At 54.6% G+C, this 19,574-nt stretch overlaps 2 protein-coding genes across 7 annotated transcripts; both read left to right on the top strand.

The window, feature by feature from the left end:
• Positions 1-48: 48 nt before the first annotated feature.
• On the top strand, positions 49-11,537 carry MTCH1 (mitochondrial carrier 1). The gene is made up of 12 exons (XM_054290780.1): positions 49-210; positions 1,329-1,413; positions 2,714-2,820; positions 3,170-3,247; positions 3,531-3,588; positions 4,346-4,397; positions 5,320-5,379; positions 8,455-8,548; positions 8,885-8,932; positions 9,125-9,192; positions 9,868-9,943; positions 10,709-11,537. Exons 1-12 carry the CDS (start codon positions 49-51, stop codon positions 10,778-10,780), a joined length of 960 nt encoding a protein of 319 aa, XP_054146755.1. The 3' UTR covers positions 10,781-11,537.
• A 265-nt stretch (positions 11,538-11,802) lies between these two features.
• Positions 11,803-13,175, top strand: LOC128946810 (keratin-associated protein 5-9-like). 6 transcript variants are annotated; one of them, XM_054290783.1, is made up of 4 exons: positions 11,803-12,495; positions 12,562-12,729; positions 12,771-12,831; positions 12,980-13,175. In XM_054290783.1, the coding sequence occupies exons 1-4, from the start codon at positions 11,974-11,976 to the stop codon at positions 13,144-13,146; spliced, it is 918 nt and encodes a 305-aa protein (XP_054146758.1). In that variant the 5' UTR covers positions 11,803-11,973; the 3' UTR covers positions 13,147-13,175. The 6 variants fall into 6 exon arrangements, 2 of the variants coding, with proteins under 2 accessions (XP_054146758.1, XP_054146759.1); XM_054290784.1 differs by having other exon boundaries at positions 11,803-12,522; positions 12,592-12,729; XR_008483996.1 differs by lacking the exon at positions 12,771-12,831 and having other exon boundaries at positions 11,803-12,522; positions 12,592-12,740.
• The last annotated feature ends 6,399 nt before the right edge of the window (positions 13,176-19,574 follow it).

Below are 19,574 nucleotides of genomic sequence, written 5' to 3'. Positions count from 1 at the left end.
TCCCCCCCGGCCCGCGGCGCGGTGGTGGCGGCCGGTGACGCGCGAGCCATGGCGGCCATGGCGGCGCTGCCCCCGGGGCCGCTGTCGCCGCCTGGCGGGGGCGCGGCGGACGCGGCGGGGCCTGAGGGCGCCGAGGGCCTGTTCGTGCTGCTGGGCGCGGGGCTCGCCGCCGCCAGCCACCCCCTGCTCTACGTCAAGCTGCTTGTGCAGGTCCGCTTTGAGGGGGGGACGGTGCGGTGGGAGTCCCGTGTGTAACGGGAGGAGTGACTCCGGGATAACGGGGGGATTTGTGGATAGTGCTCCCATAGAGGCCTCCGTGCGCTGAGGAGGGTCACTGTTTGTGCAGCCCTGCCCGGTATAACGGGGCCCCCTGTGCAGTGGGGGCACCTATAGGACGGGGGATACCTACAGAAGGGGGAACCTCCGTGTAATTAATTGGGATGGGGTCCGTGTGGGTAACGGGGCATCGGGACCCCGGTGTAATTGATGGGATGGGGTCCCTGTGGGTAATGGGGGATCGGGACCCCGGTATAACGGGAGGAGATATATTGGATTTCCATAGGGGTACTGGATTCCAGCAGTGCCCCCATGGAAACCCCCATGTGCTAGGGTTATATACACAGTATGTGCAGCCCCCTGTTACAGTGGGACCCCCTGTGCAATGGGGGTGTCTACAGAATGGGGGGCACCTATAGAATGGGGGACCCCTGTGTGGGATGGGGGATCGAGACCCCACTGTCACAGGTGGGAGTGGATTCCTGGTTCATGCCCCTATAGAGGACTCCATGCCCTGGGGGTCACTGTGCATGCAGCCCCTCCCGTCATAAGGGACCCCCTGAGCACTTACAGAATGAGGGACCTGTGGGTAATGGAGTGCCCCATATGTAAGGGAATGGGGTCCCCTATACACTGGTGGACCTATATAAAAATGGGGTCCTATGTCATAGGAAGGTGAGGATGCCTTCTACAACAGGGGCACCCTATATAGGGAATAGGGGACACCATACAGTGGGGGCTCCTTTGTAGTGGGGCATTGGGATCCCTCCTATGACAGGGAATGGGGACACCCAGCAATCTGGGAACCTCTATAAAATTACCCCTCTGCCATGGGGCCTCCCATATAAGAAGGGATAGGAAACCTCAAAACCCTCTCAGTAACAGGGAGCTCCTAAAATTGGAGGGTGGAGGACCCTCTGTAACCTAGGAATCCCATAAAAAGGGGAAAGGAGTGCCTGAGAGTGATGGGGGCATGCTGGGATCAATCCTGTTCATCCCAGGGACTTTGGGAGCACCAGAACAGAGACCTGCTCATGAGCTTTCTCTCTCAGGTTGGCCATGAGCCACTACCTCCAACCATTGGCAGAAATGTGCTGGGGAGGAAGGTCCTGTACCTGCCTGGCTTCTTCACCTACGGTGAGTGACTGTCCCTCCCTGCCAGCACGAGGTCCTGCCCTCGTGGAATCAGGGCTGGGAGCTGCCAGGCAGCCTGAGCTGACCCCAGCAGCACTCCCACATCCCCTTGGGATCATCCTGAGGCTCCAGTGAGGCATAAACAACCACAACTCCTTGCAAGGCTGTCACATTTATGGACATCTTGCTAGGGGGATATTGGTGCTGCATCGTGTTCCTGTGGCACATTGCTCTGGGTTTGCACCATGGTGGAGGGGTTTGGGGGGTTTTAGGTGTTGTAGGTTTGTTGCAGGAGGTTTTTGTGTGTTTTGGAGGTTGCAAAATACTTTCCTTCTGCTCTAAAACCCTGAAATAACCTGCCCCCTGCCCTGCTCATTTGTGTTGTAGATGGAGCCCTAAAAAGGGACAGAAATACCAAGAAAAGGGCAGGTAATATATTTAGAAGGAAAGAAAATCAGTAGTTTCCTCTTTTGTGGGTGGAGCAGCATGGGAGAGGTGGGTGAATACTTTGTGACCTGGTGCCACAGCAGGTTTGCTGTGGGGAAGGGGAATGTACTGTCCTGGCAGCTGAGCTGGGCCAATCCCAAAATCTGCCAGTGATGCCCATGGGATGGAACCAGCACAGGAGCAGGATGAGAGCCCTGGAAGCCCATCCTGGGACACCCAGGGCTGGAAATGCTGCAGTGCTGCCCTTTGGAAGATGCAGTTTCCAGAGATATGGGCAGTGTTGGGTGATGGAGAGGTGCAGAGCCTGCCTGGCTTCGTTTGAACAGCACAGAACAGAGACAGGAGCAGTCAGCAGCCACCAGCACACAGTGGGTTCTATCCCACCTTGTTATATGTGGGAGGAATGGGATCTCTGGGCTTTTTTTGCAACTGGAGACCTGAGGAAGTTTGCCTGGGAGAAGGTGGTGGAGCAGGAACTGAACGTGGGTTTGTGAGATCCGTATGAACCCTCCTGGGGTGGAGGGAGGAGGTGACAGCACAGAGCATATGGGATGATCCCCCCTGCCTGGTTCAGTCCAAACGGCCTTGGAGCCCTTTCAGGTGAGCAAAACCATCAAAAAGACAAAAAATAGCCCAAAATATTGCAGCTGTCCTTCCAGATTAGGAGATGACAGAGAGTAAGAATTCTTGTCCTCCAGTAAGAAGTTTCTTCAGGACTGTTACAATAAATCACTTACTGTGGGGCCATGGAGTGCTGAGCTGATCCTGGTGTGGTTTCAGCTGAGCCCTGGGGGTGTTTGGGGTGCTCTCCATGTCCCCTCCCCAGCTGACAGCAGCCTGGTGTTGTCCCTCCCAGCCAGGCACATCGTGGCAGTGGATGGGAAGAGAGGCCTCTTCCGTGGCCTCACCCCTCGCCTCATCTCAAGCACGTTATCAACCATCACCAGGGGGAGTGTGAAGAAGGTAAAGGTCAGCTCCTCTCTCCATTAATCACCTGCAGGGGCAGTGCTACTGCGGCAAGAGCTGCACAGGAGGACTGATACATCCATCCTCAAAGCATTTTTTAATTTATAAACCATTTTAATTTGATTTGGCGTCCCTGTGCCTTGTATCCTCTGTCTGCAGTTTTGTGACTCCTCTATTCCTCTGTTTTACTTTCCATCCTTTCTTCTCCTGTGTTTTTTTCTTGCCTGTTTGTCTTGCCCTTGCATCTAGAGTCTAGAGCACAGTTTTTTGTAGTTTCTCCCATCCTCAGACATTGTGGGTCAGCATCTCCATCAGTTCTGAGCACGTTGCTTCCCTCTCCACTCAGGCTTTTCCACTGGAAGACATGGAGCACGTGTCTAACAAGGATGATGTGAAAACTTCACTTAGGAAAGTGGTCAGAGAGGTGAGAAGTGGATATTGCCCATTCATGAGGGGCTGGGGACATCCCTGGGGATGTGGGTGAGATTACTTGGAGAGAAACTGGGGTGAAAAGTTTGTGGTGAGAAGTTTGTGGATTTGTTTGTCTATCAGTTTAGTGGCCATTCTGTGTCAATCCATTAAATAATTCACAGGAGCAGAGGTTCACCACAAGAACAGATCTCAAAAGAGGGACCCAAAATGTGTGAGGGAAAGGGAGCAGGGGGAGCACACAGCTTTTCTCACAGTGTTTTCTCCTCCCTTCCCAGACATCCCACGAGATGATGATGCAGTGTGTGTCCCGGGTTGTGTCACACCCCCTGCACGGTGAGTCCTGTGCCCTGGCTGGCAGCTCCCTCCAGGCTGGGCATCACCCCAAACCCTGCACACTCAGGGGGATGGTTCTTATGATGCTTTCTGTCTTATGAGGCTGATGCTGGGGTTTGCCTTCAGGCAAAAACACAGCTGAGCAATGAGTTTCTCTCTTGCCACTCATCCAGGACCTTGTCCTAGAGATCCCATTGGGGTTAGGGCCAGTAGCAGCTTTCCAGTGCCTAAAGGTGCTCCAAGAGAGCTGGAGAGGGACTTTGGACAAGGGCATGGAGACACAGGACACAGGGAATGGCTTCCCACTGCTGGAGAGCTGGGTTAGATGGGATTTTGGGAATAAATCTTCTCCGTGAGGGTGGGGAGGCCTTGGCACAGAGAAGCTGTGGCTGCCCCATGCCTGGAAGTGTCCAAGGCCAGGCTGGACAGGGCTTGGAGCAACCTGGGAGAGTGGAAGGTGTCCCTGCCTATGCCAGGGAGTTTGGGAAAAGATAGATCTTTTGGAAAAAGTTAGGGGCTTGACAGATCCCTTCCAACCCAAACCTCTCTGTGATCCTCTGAAATCCTTCCCACCACTTACAGGCTCAGGAAAGGCCCCAGTTTCTAATGAGTCTTGCAGTGCTGATGACCACTGAGAGGAGCTGGAGATGCTGTGAGTTGAGGGAGAGCAGAAGGGTCATGTTTCATTTCCCTTGACATCCAGTACAACCCAAAGTGGATTTGTTTGTCTATCAGCCCTGTGTTTCTTTCCTCCCAGTGATCTCCATGCGCTGCATGGTCCAGTTCGTGGGCCGGGAAGTCAAATACAGGTGAGTGGCTGCACCTTGGGAGGCTCTGGAATGCCAGGTACTGACCCCAGATCAAATATAGGATGCTCTGGGATGGTCCCTGTGAGTGGGGCATGGCTGTGAGTGGAGCAGGCTGCTCACAACCCAGGGAAGTGATCTGGAAGAAGCCACCACATTCCCTTCCATCCACATGGAATAAGCACTGCTGGTGGCCTAATGCTGGCTCCCATGCCATGGGAATAGGGTTATTCAGGAGGCTTGAGAGACTGAAAAGTGAATCTGAGCTGTGCTTAGAGAGTGGGTGACTGGGGCTTGAAGGTTTGTGGAAGGCTGGGCTCTGTCCCTGATGTGCCACACACTCATCTTGTGCCTCTTTGGGGCTATATCACCCCTTGCTGAGTCTCCTGCCTTTTTCCTTTGCCTATTAATGGAAAGGGAAGGCAGCAGGGAGGCAGAGTGGATAACACAAAGCTTTGCTGCAGCCCTGCTTAGTCTGTAAAATTTTTCCAGGCCTTTTGCAGTACCAGCTGCCTCTCTGCAGGGCAGAACTGCCTGTGGAGCAATGTGGAGGCACGCTAGACAGGATTGCAGCCAGCCCACAGCAGCCAGCTCGAGTTCCCAAAGGCAGGACAGGGTTCTTGGGATTAGAATCATCCAAATCAAACCATGTCACACAACATCTGTACCCACTCACAAAGCCTCACAGAGCTCCTGTGCCTTCAGCACTGAACAGTTGTGTGCAGCTTGGGTGTTCTGCTGGTGTCACTGCAGACTGGCAGAGTGACAGACACGACCTTCCCTCCCTGAAAGCTGCCTGGTGTGAGGAGAACAGGCAGAACGAGCTGCTGGAATGATGGTTGAGGGCTGCAGGATGCATGTGAAGCTGCACAGGGCCGAGGTGGAACAACTCTGCACACTCACAGCTCTTTTCCTTTCTTGGCAGCGGTGTGTTCAGTGCCATTGGCAGGATATTTAAGGAAGAAGGGATCCTGGGATTCTTTGTGTAAGTGAATTGTTGTTTAAATACTTTCTCCCATAGCCTGAAGGCACTGATGGCTCTGCTGGCAGCTCTGCCACCCCCACCTGGAGTCACACTGAGCTGAAACCTTGTCTGACTAAGGGACTCCCACAGTTAAATCTGTGCCTTTGACAGCACTCCAGGTTGACCATTAAGTTTGCCCCAGATCTTATCTTCAATCAAACCTTCAGAGCCCAGAGCAAGCTGTGTTTTTTCTTATCTTTCTTTTTCCCTTGGTGCTTCTTTGTGTTTCAGTGAAGGGCCATTTAAAGCACTGTTTGTGCAACAGGCACCAAGATCAAGTGCAACAGTAAGTTCCCTTGTTGAAATGAAAGACCGGGCCTGGATAAGCAGCAAATTGCTCTGCAGAGCACCGTGGGTGCTTGTAATGAGCAGGTTTACCTGTGTGGCTGCAGTGTGGTGGTGCCTGGACAGGAGGAGCTGAAAGGTGTTTCCAGCTGCTTTCAGAGCGTGGCAAATTGGTGCATCACTGAAATGGAAGTTTAGTGGACACCTTTTTGCTTGAACCCTTAATTAATGCTTCCTGCCTTTCTTTTTCACGTCTACATAAAAGCAGAACCACCTGCTGTGTCTGCTCGTGGTGGGGAGATAACTCAATTTATTATGTCAATAATAGTAAAGGCAGCTCTGGAATTTCAGTAGGGGTTTCCAGGATGCCTTTGGCTCTGCACTCACAAAATATGGGCCTCCAGATGAAACGTGAATGCATCAGGAAGAGGGAAAAAATCACAGGGGGTCTCACCCTGTCCTTTCCCAAGGGGAAATGGCCAGGGATCTCCACCCATTGAGGGTCACTGCTTCTTCCTATGGCAGCCCACAGCTGCTCAGCTGAGCTGTGCAGCTCCAGATCTGCTCCACTAAATCCAGGATGGTCCCTGTGAGTGGGGCATGGCTGGAGCAGGCTGCTCACAACCCTCCACCTCCCAGGGAAGTGATCTGAAAGAAGCCACCACATTCCCTTCCATCCACATGAAATAAACACTGCTGGTGGCCTAATGGAACTTAATGGTTCTCAGGAAAGGCTTTAACACAACCCAAATTGTCTCAGGAGGACTCTGGAGTTCTACATGCTCTACAACCCTGTTAGGAAATCCCACTGCTGTGAGGGGAGCACAGACTGCATCTGAAGGGCCAAACTGCTGATTTTCTCCTTGCAGCCCTGGTGCAATCCCAGCACATCCACTGCCCTGCAATCATGGCAGTGCACTTGTTTCTCATGGCCTTATAACAGTGGCACACACTCTCTGAGTCTCTCTCTCACTCTCTGGGTGTGTGCCTGGCTAGAGATAAAGGCTTTGCAAGGATGGGTTTATCTCCCTTCCCCTCATATCTGCAACAGGCTCCTGCCAGCCCAGGGAGGTGTTCCCTGAGCTCCAGAGCTGCTGGGCATGGTCGGTTCAAACTTGGCTTATCCCAGGTCCCTTGCACTGGGGTTTTTGCTGTTGGGTCACATTGCTGTACATCATTCAGGCTTCCTCCTCTGCCTGCTGCTGTTCAAGCTTTTCATCATCTTCCAAAGATATTCCCAGTTCAGATCTTGGACATCTCAGCAGGTGTGAGCATTGCAGCACTCACTTTTTTATGTCAATAGTAGTAAAGGCAGTGCTGGAATTCCAGGAGGGGTTTTCAGGCCTGATGCCTTTGGCTTGTTGGCTTTTTTTTAGTTATTTTCTGCAGCTCTCAGACCCCTGGTTTCCAGTCATCAGCTCAGGGCCAGCAGCTGTCATTACTTTGGAGGGGAGAAAGGGATGGGATCCTTATTGGAAGTGGAATAAACAGTTTGACTCCCTTTCAACAGTTGGGTGAGGTTTTCCTTCTGGGGCTGTCCTGGCCCAGCCCTTTGCTTCTGGAATTTATTAGGCTCTGTTGTATCTGCAGCAGCTCAGGAGCTTCAGACTTAACTTTGAGTTAGAGAAAGGATGGATTTTTTACAAAGGCTGAAAGCCAAACACAAAGCAGAACATCTCTTTGGGGCCAGAGAGCTTTGATTTCTTTGTCCTGTCTGCTGCTCTCATGTATCACATCTTTGAAGCCAGTGAATTTTCTGCTGAAGGTTTCTGCTGTGCCTGGCCCCTGAGACCTCAGCTGCATCCCCGGGGCTGCTGAGGCATTAACAATGCTCAGGTTGTTCCCAAAACCAGTCCCCGTTGCTGCTTTGCTGCTGCAGCAACCACAGCAGGAAACAAACTGGCCCTTTGCTCTGAGGAGGCAGCATGGTGGTGTTTGGGAAGAAACAAAAGACTCAGATTAACGTGCCTGGAGGGGGCTCTTTGCAGCTCAGCAAACACTCCTGTGGCTCTTGACGGGCTCCTTTTCAGAGCTGACCACATCTGCTGGTGAAACACACGTTTGACACACACCTGGATCCTTTTGCAGTGGCACAACCCCTGCAAAAGCAGGAAACCCTGCCCTGCTGCAGCAGAGAAAATGGAGAAACCCTCTGGAATATTTTGTTAAAGTTTTAGTGCTGTTATCTGCAAAAGCTGGCAGTGCTGGTGCTGCTGGGAACTCCAGTGTGTCAGTGGGAGGCATCAACCAAAGAACTCTGCTCCTGGGGGCAGCAGGGACTGGGGAAAATCAGTGTTCCCCCAGTTATTCCCATTTCTCAGTGCAGCAGGTTGTGCAGGAATAACCCCTCTCATTTTGATTTCTAAAAGAAGGGAGATTCCACAAAGAGATGAACTTCTCATTGTGCATCCAAAAGAGCATCTTCAGAAATGGAAACCATTTCATCTGTGTCTCACTTGGGTTTCTCAGCAGGAGCTGGGCCAAGAAGGGATTTGGGATAGAACAAGGGGAATTGAATCATGCCCAAAAAACATCCCAAAAACTTTCCAGCCAGAGCAGCACATGTAGTACCAAGTTTGAAGGCTGAGAGAGCTCTTCCCTGAAATCTCCCTTTTCAGTTCCTCCCAAAGTAAAAATTCCATTTTGGGGGAGTGGAGTTCCTCTGAGCTGGTGGAGGGAAGGAGGGCTGGGAGTCTCAGGAGGTGCCACTGGGACCCTCCTGCACCTCACACCCTCTTTTTGCCCTTGCAGTGGGTTAGTCCCTCACGTCCTGGGGGATGTCATCTTCCTCTGGTGCTGCAACCTCCTGGCTCACTTCATCAACACCTACGCTGTGGACGACAACGTGAGTGAAGTGCCTGAGGGAGGGCTTGGGGTCTGGAGCAAGCACCTGCGGTGGGGAGGGATTCCTGGGGAGCAGGGGCTGATTTAATACAGACCCCAGGCTTTGGGGACATCCCTGAGTGCTGGGGGCTCCGTGTGTGCTCAGGGCTGTGCTTCACCTTTGGGTGATCACAGTTCCCCAAATGCCTTCCCAGACTCTCAGCTGGAATGCAGCTGCTCTCTGTTGCTTTCTGCCTCCTCCCCTGCTCCTCACCTCAGGCTCAGGGGGTGTCACACGGTGACAGTGCCAGCCTGGTGTCATCCCCTGCCCCACAACGCCTTTGGTTTCTCTCTGCAGTTCAGCCAGGCCTCGGTGATCCGGAGCTACACCAAGTTTGTGATGGGGGTATGTAGGAGCTGCTGTGTCCTTTCCCCTCCTCCTGCCCCCTCTGGGCTCAGAGCTTGTGCCCTGGGGACACAGGCTGCTCTGTACATGACATCCCTTGTCCAAGGATAACTCGGCTAACATGCAAAAGCTGGAAATAGCGTTTCTGACAAGGGGAGCTTTAGAGAGGCTGCTGGTTTTCTGTGCTTTCAGATCGCTGTGAGCATGCTGACCTACCCGTTCCTTCTCGTGGGAGATCTCATGGCAGTGAACAACTGTGGGTATGTCCTTCACACCGAGATCTAAAGCTTTTCTTTTCCTTTCTTGCAGCCCCTTGTTGTCTGAATGGGCTGCTAACGACCGTAAAGCTTTCCTCCAGCCCCGTAAACTCTGTGGCACCTCGCAGAGCTGGCTCGTTTCCTCTCCCAAGTTGCTTATAATTTTAGATCAGAGGGCACAGACACGCGCAGCAGAAAAGCTCAGGTGGTGAGAAATCGGGAGAGTTGTGGTGGTCTGAGCTGAGCTGGAGCCCAGGGATCAAAGGGACAGTGCTGGCTCCAGGGAGCAGCACGAGGGAAGCAGAGCTCTTATGGCAGCAGACAGGAGCAGGACCAAGCTTGCCTTCCCAATCGCACTGCTGCAAGTTTTCTGCAATTTTTTTTTGCTCGTGGGAACGGGATCCAAGTCTGGTGCCGTGTTTTCTCAGTATCTGCTGGCTTTTGAAGGTGTAGATACGGTCCTGGACTCTCAAAGTCTCCAGGTAATGCTCCTTGTTTGTGCACTCCAGGGGTAATTAAATTACAGATCTGCTGCATTGTAAATAACGAGCTGTCACTTGGCTGCCAGCCCGGTGTGGACACTGTCCCCGTGTCCTCGTTCACACCTCCTGCTGCTCTTTTGTTACCTGTGCGGGTAAGGTGACACATCCACCTCAGCTGTTCCCTGTTGCCGTGCAGGTTGCGCGCCGGCCTCCCTCCCTACGCTCCTGCCTTTGCATCCTGGATCCACTGCTGGAGGTACCTCAGTGCTCAGGTGAGGGAGCAGGGCACACACGGGGCTTTGGGCTCCCTCTGCTCCTTTCCCAAGTCTCCAGCGTTCCCCAAAAGTGCCTGAGCTGCATCCTTGCTGTGCTCTGTAACCTGCTTCTGTCCCTCCAGAGTTGGCACTGGTACCAGCCTGGCAGTGCTGCTGTGCTGCATCCTTGCTGTGCTGTGCTTCTGTCCCTCTGGTTCTGGCACTGGTACCAGCCTGGCAGTGCTGCTGTGCTGCATCCTGTGGTCTGTAACCTGCTTCTGTCCCTCCAGAGTTGGCACTGGTACCACCCTGGCAGTGCTGCATCCTTGCCATGCTCTATAACTTGCTTCTGTCCCTCCAGTTGTGGCATTGGTACCACCCTGGCAGTGCTGCATCCTTGCTGTGCTCTGTAGCCTGCTTCTGTCCCTCCAGCTGTGCCACTGGTACCACCCTGGCAGTGCTGCATCCTTGCCATGCTCTGTAACCTGCTTCTGTCCCTCCAGAGTTGGCACTGGTACCAGCCTGGCAGTGCTGCTGTGCCCCTTGCACACCCCAAGCTTGCAGCCTGTGAGTTTCTATCCCGTGCATTTCACACAGCAGAGTCTGTGCCCCTCTGCATCCATCACCCCTGGGGGAAATGCTCACCTCAGCACCCACAGGGCTGGAACCTCACTTTGCCCAGCCTTGCAGCCCTGCCATGGGCATGGAGTGGGGCTCTGCTGAAGCAGCTGCAGCTCCCTGGGCAGGTCTGAGGCTGCCCTGACCCCGGGCTCTCCTCCTCAGGGGCAGCTGTTCCGTGGCTCCAGCCTCCTGTTCCGCAGGGCGCCCGTCCCAGCCTCTTTCCCCATGGACTGACGCCTCGGCAGGGACAGCTCATCAGCCTGGACTCCTCAAGAAACCCCAAGCTTGTTTCGATATCTGTATATTTCTATTTTCTGATCCAAAGTCCATGGTGCCAGAACTGACACCTCCTCTCCAGCAAGGCCAGGAACAGACTTCTGGACATCTGGCTCAGGCTCCAGCTGCACCAAAGCTCCATCCTCGTGGCTGTCTCAACTGGGATGTATAGCAGAGAGAGCAGAAAGCTGTTGTCTCTTTAGTCCAGGCTGTAGCTCTGGAGTTGCTGGGGAAGTCCAGGAATCCAGAAAATGCCCAGGTACTAAAGGAGCCAGCCATGGGCTGCAGGGACAAAAGACTGCTTTGTTCTGCCTGAGCTGATAAGCAGCAGGAGATCCAAGGTCACCTCCCTGGGAAGGTTATGCCAGGTGACAGCTCCTGCCTCATCCTTTCTGGAGAGAGCACCGTGGCCTGGCAGGTAGCTCATCCTGGGCAAGATCAACCTGGCATCCATATTCAAGGTTTGAGGGTACCTGATCACCCAGGAACATCCCACCTCCCACGGGCATGAAAAGGAAATTATAGGATCAAAATAGGGAAGGGAAACAGATCCCACTGCAAAGAACAGCAGAGTCCCAAAGAGACAGGTCCAGCCCAGCTCAGGGCAGTGATGGGATGTGGACAAGGAGAGAGCCCTTGGGATGGGACATGTGCTGCCAGTGGTGCTGCTTTGGGCAGGATTTCACTCATGGAATGGGCTGTGTTTAGGTACAGCCAGCAGAGCTGTGGGCTGAGCAGGCAGCCTGCACAGAAGATACACTCATGGAATGGAATGGGCTGTGTTTAGGGACACCCAGCAGAGCTGTGGGCTGAGCAGGCAGCCTGCACACAGGATACACTCATGGAATGGAATGGGCTGTGTTTAGGGACACCCAGCAGAGCTGTGGGCTGGGCAGGCAGCCTGCACACACCCTGAGGGAGGTGGGTGCTGGGTTGGATTGGCCTGGCTGCACCCAGGGGCATCTCCCAGCCAGCAGGTCCTGCTCCTGTTGCTGGTGGAAATGGAGCTGCTGGGAACTGAGAGCTGCTCACAAAGGGCTCTCCTGCAGCAGGGGCAGCCATCCAGGGCTGTCTGCAATGAAGGGATGCACCTTGAGCTGGCCAGAAGCTGCTGAGGCATCAGAATTGAAGGCTCCTGGTGTCAGTGGAGCATGGCTCTGTGTGTAGCAGAGCTCACCAGGGCAGGATTGATGCTCAGCTCCCCAGACAAGACTTTCTTTGCACCAGTCTGTGCTGTGATGGCAGCCAGGCAGATTTTCCCCATTTCGGTTCCCCACAAAGCAGTCTTTTGCACAGAGGTGATGCTGCCCTCCCTGGGAAGAGGTTTAGCATTGCTTGAGCAGGTTCCCACGTGGGGTCACATCTCATCCTGCTCCTCTGGGGTCCTGCCATCACAGGGGGCTTTTCTCCAGCAGGCAGGGTTGATGCACACCCCAGGCAGGGTTGCAGGACAGTGCTGGTGTGTGTGCAGGGTTGCAGGACAGTGCTGCTGTGTGTGCAGGGTTGCAGGACAGTGCTGCTGTGTGTGCAGGATTGCAGGACAGTGCTGGTGTGTGTGCAGGGTTGCAGGACAGTGCTGCTGTGTGTGCAGGGTTGCAGGACAGTGCTGCTGTGTGTGCAGGATTGCAGGACAGTGCTGGTGTGTGTGCAGGGTTGCAGGACAGTGCTGCTGTGTGTGCAGGGTTGCAGGACAGTGCTGTGTGTGTGCAGGGTTGTAGGACAGTGCTGGGTGTGTGCAGGGTTGCAGGACAGTGCTGCTGTGTGTGCAGGGTTGCAGGACAGTGCTGGTGTGTGTGCAGGGTTGCAGGACAGTGCTGGGTGTGTGCAGGGTTGCAGGACAGTGCTGCTGTGTGTGCAGGATTGCAGGACAGTGCTGGGTGTGTGCAGGGTTGCAGGACAGTGCTGGTGTGTGTGCAGGGTTGCAGGACAGTGCTGGGTGTGTATGCAGGATTGCAGGACAGTGCTGGTGTGTGTGCAGGATTGCAGGACAGTGCTGCTGTGTGTGCAGGGTTGCAGGACAGTGCTGCTGTGTGTGCAAGGTTGTAGGACAGTGCTGGGTGTGTGCAAGGTTGTAGGACAGTGCTGCTGTGTGTGCAGGGTTGCAGGACAGTGCTGATGTGTGTGCAAGGTTGTAGGACAGTGCTGGGTGTGTGCAAGGTTGTAGGACAGTGCTGCTGTGTGCTGGGAGTGGCAGCCCCCACCCAGCTCCCTTCAGTGTTGTGAAGTCGGTCCTGTCTGTCCTCCCTCGCTCCCTGTTTGTGTTACAGTTAAATAATGCATGGACCTCTTCCCTAACACCAGAGATGATTTCAAAGAGGATTTAATTATGCTCCAAAATACAGTTATAAAACAACTATTGGGTGGTTTGGTTTTTTGGGGATTTTTCTGTGATTTTTTTTTTGTGTGATTTTTTTTTCCCCCTGTAAAATGTGCTCCCTCAGGGAAAGTTTCTGTTTAAGACAGGCACTTCCTCTGGTCTTCTCTACAAATCAGGGGCTAAACCAGTTGTTTAAAACTCAGATTCCCCCTGATTTTCCTCACCTCCATGGAAAGTGAGCATATTTAGGCTGAGCAAACTGCAATGAGTGCACCTGGAATGAGGGTGGAGGCAGCAGAGGGCTTGGCTGCTTGAAGCAATATATTTGGAATTAGGTTTTTGGAGTTAAAATTGACCCTGAGGTCTTCTGGAAAGTGGTGATGGAGACCCTTTGCTGCTCTCAGACTGGTGAGGTGGGCTCAGCCATTCCATCTTCCCCCTCACAGCTCCATCCTTCCCTTTAACCACCTTGTTTTATGACCTGCTCCCACACAGGGCATTGCACCTGCCAGGTCACTCAGCACCTGCTCAGGAACCTTTGCCCTCCAAATTAAAGCCACCTTCTGCTGCTCACATGCCTGTCAAACCTCCTGCAGCCTCTGCACAGCCTGAATGCAGCCCCTGCAGGGAAAAGTGCTATTTCCTGTCCTTTGAGCAGTTTACCTAAGGAATTTACCTAAGGGATTTACCTAAAGCTGCACCAGTGGATGCATCCTGCCAGTAATTTCTGCCCAGTTCATCAGGGTCCACAAACTTGGCTGAAAACCCAACAGTTGACTGTAGTTTTTGCTCAGTTTAAATGAAAACCAGGTTTCAAAGCTTTCACTGCACTGCCTTACTTTGAAGCAAGGGGCTGCCATTCTTAGGATGATTGAATATTTCCTCACCTCCTCTTTCTATCCCTGATTCTTCTTGTCCTATCCTTCATTTAAGGGGCCCTAGGACAAATTTCATTTGAGGGACAACAGGGACAAATGTCTGCACCAGGAGCAGGCAGGGAGACAACCCAAAACCTGGATGGGAATCCCTCTCCCTTAAATTGCTGCCCATTAGTTGGTGCTTGGCCCTGCAGCTGGTGCTCAGGTGAAGGGAATGGGGCCCCATTCCCACAGGAGAGGGGATCCAGGGTGGAACATGTGGTGGGGAGAACAAATGAAGGGGTGGAGGAGGAGGTTTGGGTCTGGCGCCCAGGATGGAGCCGGGGGTTTGTCCTCCTGTCTGCCCAGGAAACAGCCTCTGGTTTAAATATTGACTCTCCCTCCTGCACAAAGCCAGGCTGGGTGGGGATTGCTGCTGTTCTGTGCCCACACCGTTTATCAGCCTCCAGTGCAGAGCTGAGATTTGCTGGGACTTTGGCCTCATCTGCTCCCAGCTGCCCGGGGGAGAAGGGAGGCAGTGACAGCAGCCAGGAGAGGGAATCTCAGGTCAAGGCTGGTCTGTGTCTCCGCTGGGCATGGATGCTCGAGTCTGGCAGGATCTGGAAAGCAGCAAGATGAGCCTTTGTGCCCAGGGAAGTGCAGCTGAGCTCAGAGCCAATGTTCCATCCTCTCCTTTCCCCTGCAGAGCTGTCCTGCTGGAGACCCTTCAGTTCAGTCCAAACCCCCTCCTGGCCGCACCGCTCTCCTGCCGTGGAGCCGGGAGGGAACATCCCAGAGAGCCCTCCCGATGCCTGGATGGTGCCTGGTGTCTCCCTGGTGTCTGGTCAGTGGGAAGGGCATGGCTGCCAGCCCTCCCCTGCAGCCATGGAAGGCCCCATCTTGCAGCCACGCATGAGGAAGTGCCCTGTGGCACAGCTGCCCTCGATAAGGCTGTTTGCTCTGTTCTCCCGCAGCGCCGAGCTCCACGTAGGCAAATAATTCCTTAAAAAAAAATATATATGTAAAAAAATAATAACCCTCACAGAGGAGATCCTGCTGCTGGGGTGGTGGGGCTGGCTGGTGCCAGGAAATGCTCAGGGTGGGGACTTGGACTGGACCCAGGACCAGCAGCGTGGTGGCCCTGGACCTGTCCCTGTCCCTGTCTTCACACAGCCCCATCCCCTGGGATGGCCTTCATTCGAAATAGGGGATTACAGAAGAGCCAGGTCCTCGTGGATTCCCCCCTGGATAAGGGAAATCCCGTCTGGAAAAAGGAGAAGAGGCCACAAAGAGCACAGGAGCAAAGCTCAGCACAGCAGCCTGACCTGCCACGCTGACAGGGACAGCCCCGTCCATCACTCACGGCTGGTAAGAGGATGGGAACGAGGTGAGGAAGCTGCTTTCCATGCTCCTGCTTGCCTGCTGTGGGTTTTTTTTTAGGGTAAACTCCCTCAAATCCCCCTAAACCGAGCTGCTCTGTTCCCTCCTGGGCAGTGCTCTCAGGGGAAGCTGGTGATGTTTCATCCCACCCTGAGGGGATCTGGGTCTTTTGGGGAAGAGGTGGCAGCACAAGGTCAGCACAAGGTCAGACTCCTTTCCCTGCAGCCACCGTGACCCCTGCACACCTCCCTCGGCACTTACAACGTGCTGTGCCCCCATCCCAGGGGAAAAACACGAGGGGAAGACACTCCCCAGCTTTAAACTTGTCCCTTCTCCCCGTGCTGTGACCCCAGGCCGGGCTGGCATGGCGAGGGTGGGCACTGCTGTGGCTGCGGCCCTGGCTCAAGGCGTTGCCCCTCGCTGCAGACATGTGAACGCTCCCATCCCTCAGAATGGAGTTGCTCCCTCCCTGAAAAGCCGCCTGCGCTCTGCGGCCGGGCGGCTCTTGTCAGGCTGCCAGAGGAGGCCGGAGCAGCGTCACATGCAGCAAAGTTTTACAAGGCGAGCGAGCGTCTGGGGAGAGGGATGAGAGAGGGACCGACTGCCGCACGCACACACTCGGACGCGCACGCGGAGAAACCTCCTCCAGCTCTCATCCCAACGCTGATTTTTTTTCTTCCCTCCTTTTTTTCCTTTTGTTTTTGGAAGAACAAAGACTTTGGGGTGGGTTGGCGCTGTTGTTTTTCCGGGGTTGCTGTCGGTGGATGGGGGGAGGCTGGAGGTGGAGGGGGGCAGACGGTGGCTTGAATGTGAGAAAGTCCCAAATTTCTCTGGCCGAGTTGCCGAGATCATCTGTGCAAAACTTAGAGGAGGAAAGACGGGGGAGGGGGGGGGAAATAATTAAAAAATAAAATATGATGACGTCACTCAGAGCAGGGGTGCCTTCCCTGCTGCCTGTCAGATGCGCCTGAAAAGAACAGGGCAATAAAACAACAGCCGCCTCTGTCTCCCTCGTTAAACACGGCACTAATTGGATGTTAATTTTTCCTTGCTCTTCTCGCTGCTCGATTGTGAGGGCTCTGCCTGGCTCTCCCTCTCCCGCTTCCTTTCTTTCCTGTTGCAATGCTCTTGGCAGCTCTGAGGGACTCCGGACTGTTCGCTCCCCTCCCGCTCGTGGACTGGAATAATTCAGGAGCTGGGAGAATTAAAAAAGACGAGGCGCGGGGGCGAACGGTTCAGAAATGGGGCGGGCATGATGGATTTTGAGAGCTACGCTAATCTCCCCGTTTCCCGTGCATTGTCCTGCCGACTTGGAGCTATTCTCTTCCCATTTGATTTCTCTTCCCTTCCTTTCCCTTCGCGTTGGGTTTGGACTGCAGGGCAAAAATATGTGTTTCAAAAAAAAAAAAAGGCATAAAAAAAAGGGAAAAAGGCAGGAAAAAATAGAAAAAAGACTAAAAAAAAGGTGAAAAAAAGAAGAAAAAAGCCAAAAAAAAAAGAGGAAAAGAAAAAAAGCCTGGTTCAATGACGACAAACCCCCAAACCTCCTCCCAGCTCCCCCCGTCTCACCGCGCTGCCTAACCCCTGCGTGGAAACAGGCGTTTTAGGGAGCCAGAGCAGGAAGTTGTTGTTCTCTGTCTTGCCCAGGTCATCCTTCCAGGGTATGTGAGCAAGGGCGGTGGGCACGAGGGCTCAGTGGGTGCCCAGCAGCCGTCGGCCGCCCCCGACGCTACCCCCGGCCAACGAGGCGGGTGAGCAGCGCAGGGGGAACGGGGGCCGGGTGGTGTTTTGGGGGACGCAAGAGGGGCCCAAGGGACAGGATGGGTGGGGGAGTGGAGGGGAGGGAGCAGGAGGCGGAGGTGGGGGGAGAGAGCGAGAGCCGGGGAGTAAAGTCCTACCTGGGATCGGTGCCAACTTCCTGCAAAGGGTTACAGACCCGCGGCTTTGAGAGCCCACCAGAGGCGAGTGCGCTCTTGTCACGGTTCCAAGGCGAGATGAAGGCAGCGGGAACAGGTACAGCAGATGCCGAGTGGCCTCGTTTGCCCGCCGAGCGGGGCTTCGGCTCGATTTAAGCCTCGCCGACGAGGAGCCTTCGGTGCTCCCGCCGGCGGGGGCCTCGCCATCCCCGCACGAGGCCACGGGGGCTGTCGGGTGCCAAGGGTGGGGTGGGTGGCTCGGTGGCAGGGGGGGTGTGTGTGCATGGCATGGGGGGGCCTCCGCAGCTCGCTCGCCTCCTTGCCGTTTGGATTAACATGCGGAAGATGCGCCTGTCACTTTGCTTACTGTCAGCTCCGGCTCGGGGATGGGTGACGGCTTTGTTCGGCGCAGCCGGGGGAGCCGTGCCAACTCGGACTTGGCAGGCGAAGCCGGGTGGGCAGGGAGAGGGGGACGAGGGAGCGGGAACGGCTGCTGGGGCGGCTGCGGAGGGACGTGGCCGCAGGCCCGCGTCTGAGCACGGCAGCTTTCTGTTGGCGTGCGCCTCCCTCTCCCTCCCTCTCTCCCGTGCTCGCCTGCGCCCAGGCTGGTGCAGACAAAATGAAAACGTGTTTTGTTTTGGTTTTTTGGCATCTCCCCAGCAGAGCTACCAACCCCAGCTGCCCCCCCTCTGCTCCCTTTCCCAACCCGCCGTGACTCCCTTTTACAATCGGCACGACCCAGGTGCTTGGGCAGCAACAAAATAAGGCCAAAAAAACCCCCTGGCACCCAAACCACCCCCAATCTGCCACCCTGGGCAACAACTGCTCCCAACCATCCTCCATGGCGGGTGGGTTGTTGTTTGTATGTACATATATATATTTTGTCCTCTTTTATTTCTGCCCCCATCGAGTCCCTCTCGCGTTGGGTGTGTGTGTTCCTATTCAAGGACCCACCACCTCCTGTCGTGCTAAAACCAGGAAGGAGGGAGCCAAGGGCTCATTTCTGCCTGGACGCCGGGGCGGCGTGCGAGGGAGACAACGATGGAGGACAAGAGGAGGGAGGAGAGGGATGGGAAGGCGGGAAAAGGAGCATGGGGAGGGCGGAAAAAAAATAATCCACCTCCCCAGGCCTTTTGTTTAACCTGCATCGATGCAAAGAGGGGTCTTGGGGGTTTTTTCCCTCCCCTTGTCCTTTTTTTTTCGCCATGTGCTTGAGCCCCATGGGGCGTTCTCGAGCCTGACAGGGCAACTTTCCGGAGCGGGCGGTGTCGGAGGTTGATTTTTTGGGAGGCAACGGGCTCGTCCCACAGGCGCGCGGCTCCCAGTGCAGGAATTCCTGCCAGCTCGCCTTTGTGCCAGCCTCCCTTGGCCTTGGGTGTCTCGTTCGGATGGAGCCTGGCATCCAGGCACCGCCCATTTCTTGGCATTGAGCTGCGAGGAGAAGGAAAGGGGAGAGAGCGAGCAGAGAGAAGGGAAAAAAAAAAGCTGTCTCACTCAAACTGGCCTTTCTCGGAAAAGGATCCTTCCCCGATGATTGTCCGGATAAGCGGAGCTAAATCCAGCCACTACTCAACAACAAAACCACTCTCTTCCACGGTGCGTCTCTCTTGCTGCCTTGGTACGAAATCGAACCTCACTCTTAATTTTGGTTGCTTTTTTTTTTTTTTTTTTGTCCGTGCGGTTGGGGTTTTTTTTTTGCCTTTGATTTGAAATAACGTTCTGTTCCTCCAGTTGCTTTGTTGTTGCTGTAACCTGCCTTCTCCCCAAAATCCCTTCCCGCCGAGTCCTCTGGCCCTTGGTGCTAAAACACCCGACTTTAATCGGTCTCCTAGAGAGGGATGTGTAGCATAGCAGATAGGCAGGTCCCTATGTGCAGCATTTGGAGCAGAACTGGAGGGTGATTTCTCTCCCTGCCCTCGCCCCAGCACCCGGGACGTCCCCAAGAGCCACCCGGAGCTGGGCGTCGTCGCCCGGGTGCCTCTTTAGTTCCCCAGCGGGCACCACCGAGGGGGAGAATGTGTCGAATCATGTCGGATTTGCAATTCAACATGGCAGCCGGAGCAAACGTGGTGGGAGACGCTGGGCACGGGCACTCCCGGCAGCGCCAGCGCAGGGTGGGGGCACAGCAAGAGCGGATGCACGGACAGGGAGGACAGGAGGACAGCGGGGAGGACAGCAGGGCGAGGTCAGAGCAGGAGGATCATTTTATTTCATTTCATTCGAAGGGGGTGAGTTCCACCAGGAGCGGTCTGGGAAGGAGGGAACTCAAGCTGCCTGGTTTT

This window comes from Melozone crissalis, unplaced genomic scaffold, assembly GCF_028551555.1.
Source record: "Melozone crissalis strain CALT ecotype California unplaced genomic scaffold, PUWL_Pcris_2 ptg000086l_1, whole genome shotgun sequence".
Lineage (NCBI taxonomy): Eukaryota > Metazoa > Chordata > Aves > Passeriformes > Passerellidae > Melozone > Melozone crissalis.
The sequence above is the reverse complement of the archived record's forward strand: the minus strand, read 5'-3'. Positions and strand labels throughout refer to the sequence as shown.

Excerpts from the sequence above, each read along its gene's own strand:
- MTCH1 (XM_054290780.1), top strand. The coding sequence starts at position 49 with ATGGCGGCCATGGCGGCGCTGCCCCCGGGGCCGCTGTCGCCGCCTGGC. Across the intron at positions 5,380-8,454 it reads GGGATCCTGGGATTCTTTGT|TGGGTTAGTCCCTCACGTCC; the intron begins GTAAGTGAATTG and ends TTGCCCTTGCAG. Across the intron at positions 9,944-10,708 it reads GGAGGTACCTCAGTGCTCAG|GGGCAGCTGTTCCGTGGCTC; the intron begins GTGAGGGAGCAG and ends TCTCCTCCTCAG.
- LOC128946810 (XM_054290783.1), top strand. The coding sequence starts at position 11,974 with ATGGCTCTGTGTGTAGCAGAGCTCACCAGGGCAGGATTGATGCTCAGC. Across the intron at positions 12,496-12,561 it reads TTGCAGGACAGTGCTGCTGT|GGTTGCAGGACAGTGCTGCT; the intron begins GTGTGCAGGGTT and ends GGGTGTGTGCAG. Across the intron at positions 12,832-12,979 it reads AGTGCTGCTGTGTGTGCAGG|GTTGTAGGACAGTGCTGCTG; the intron begins GTTGCAGGACAG and ends GGTGTGTGCAAG.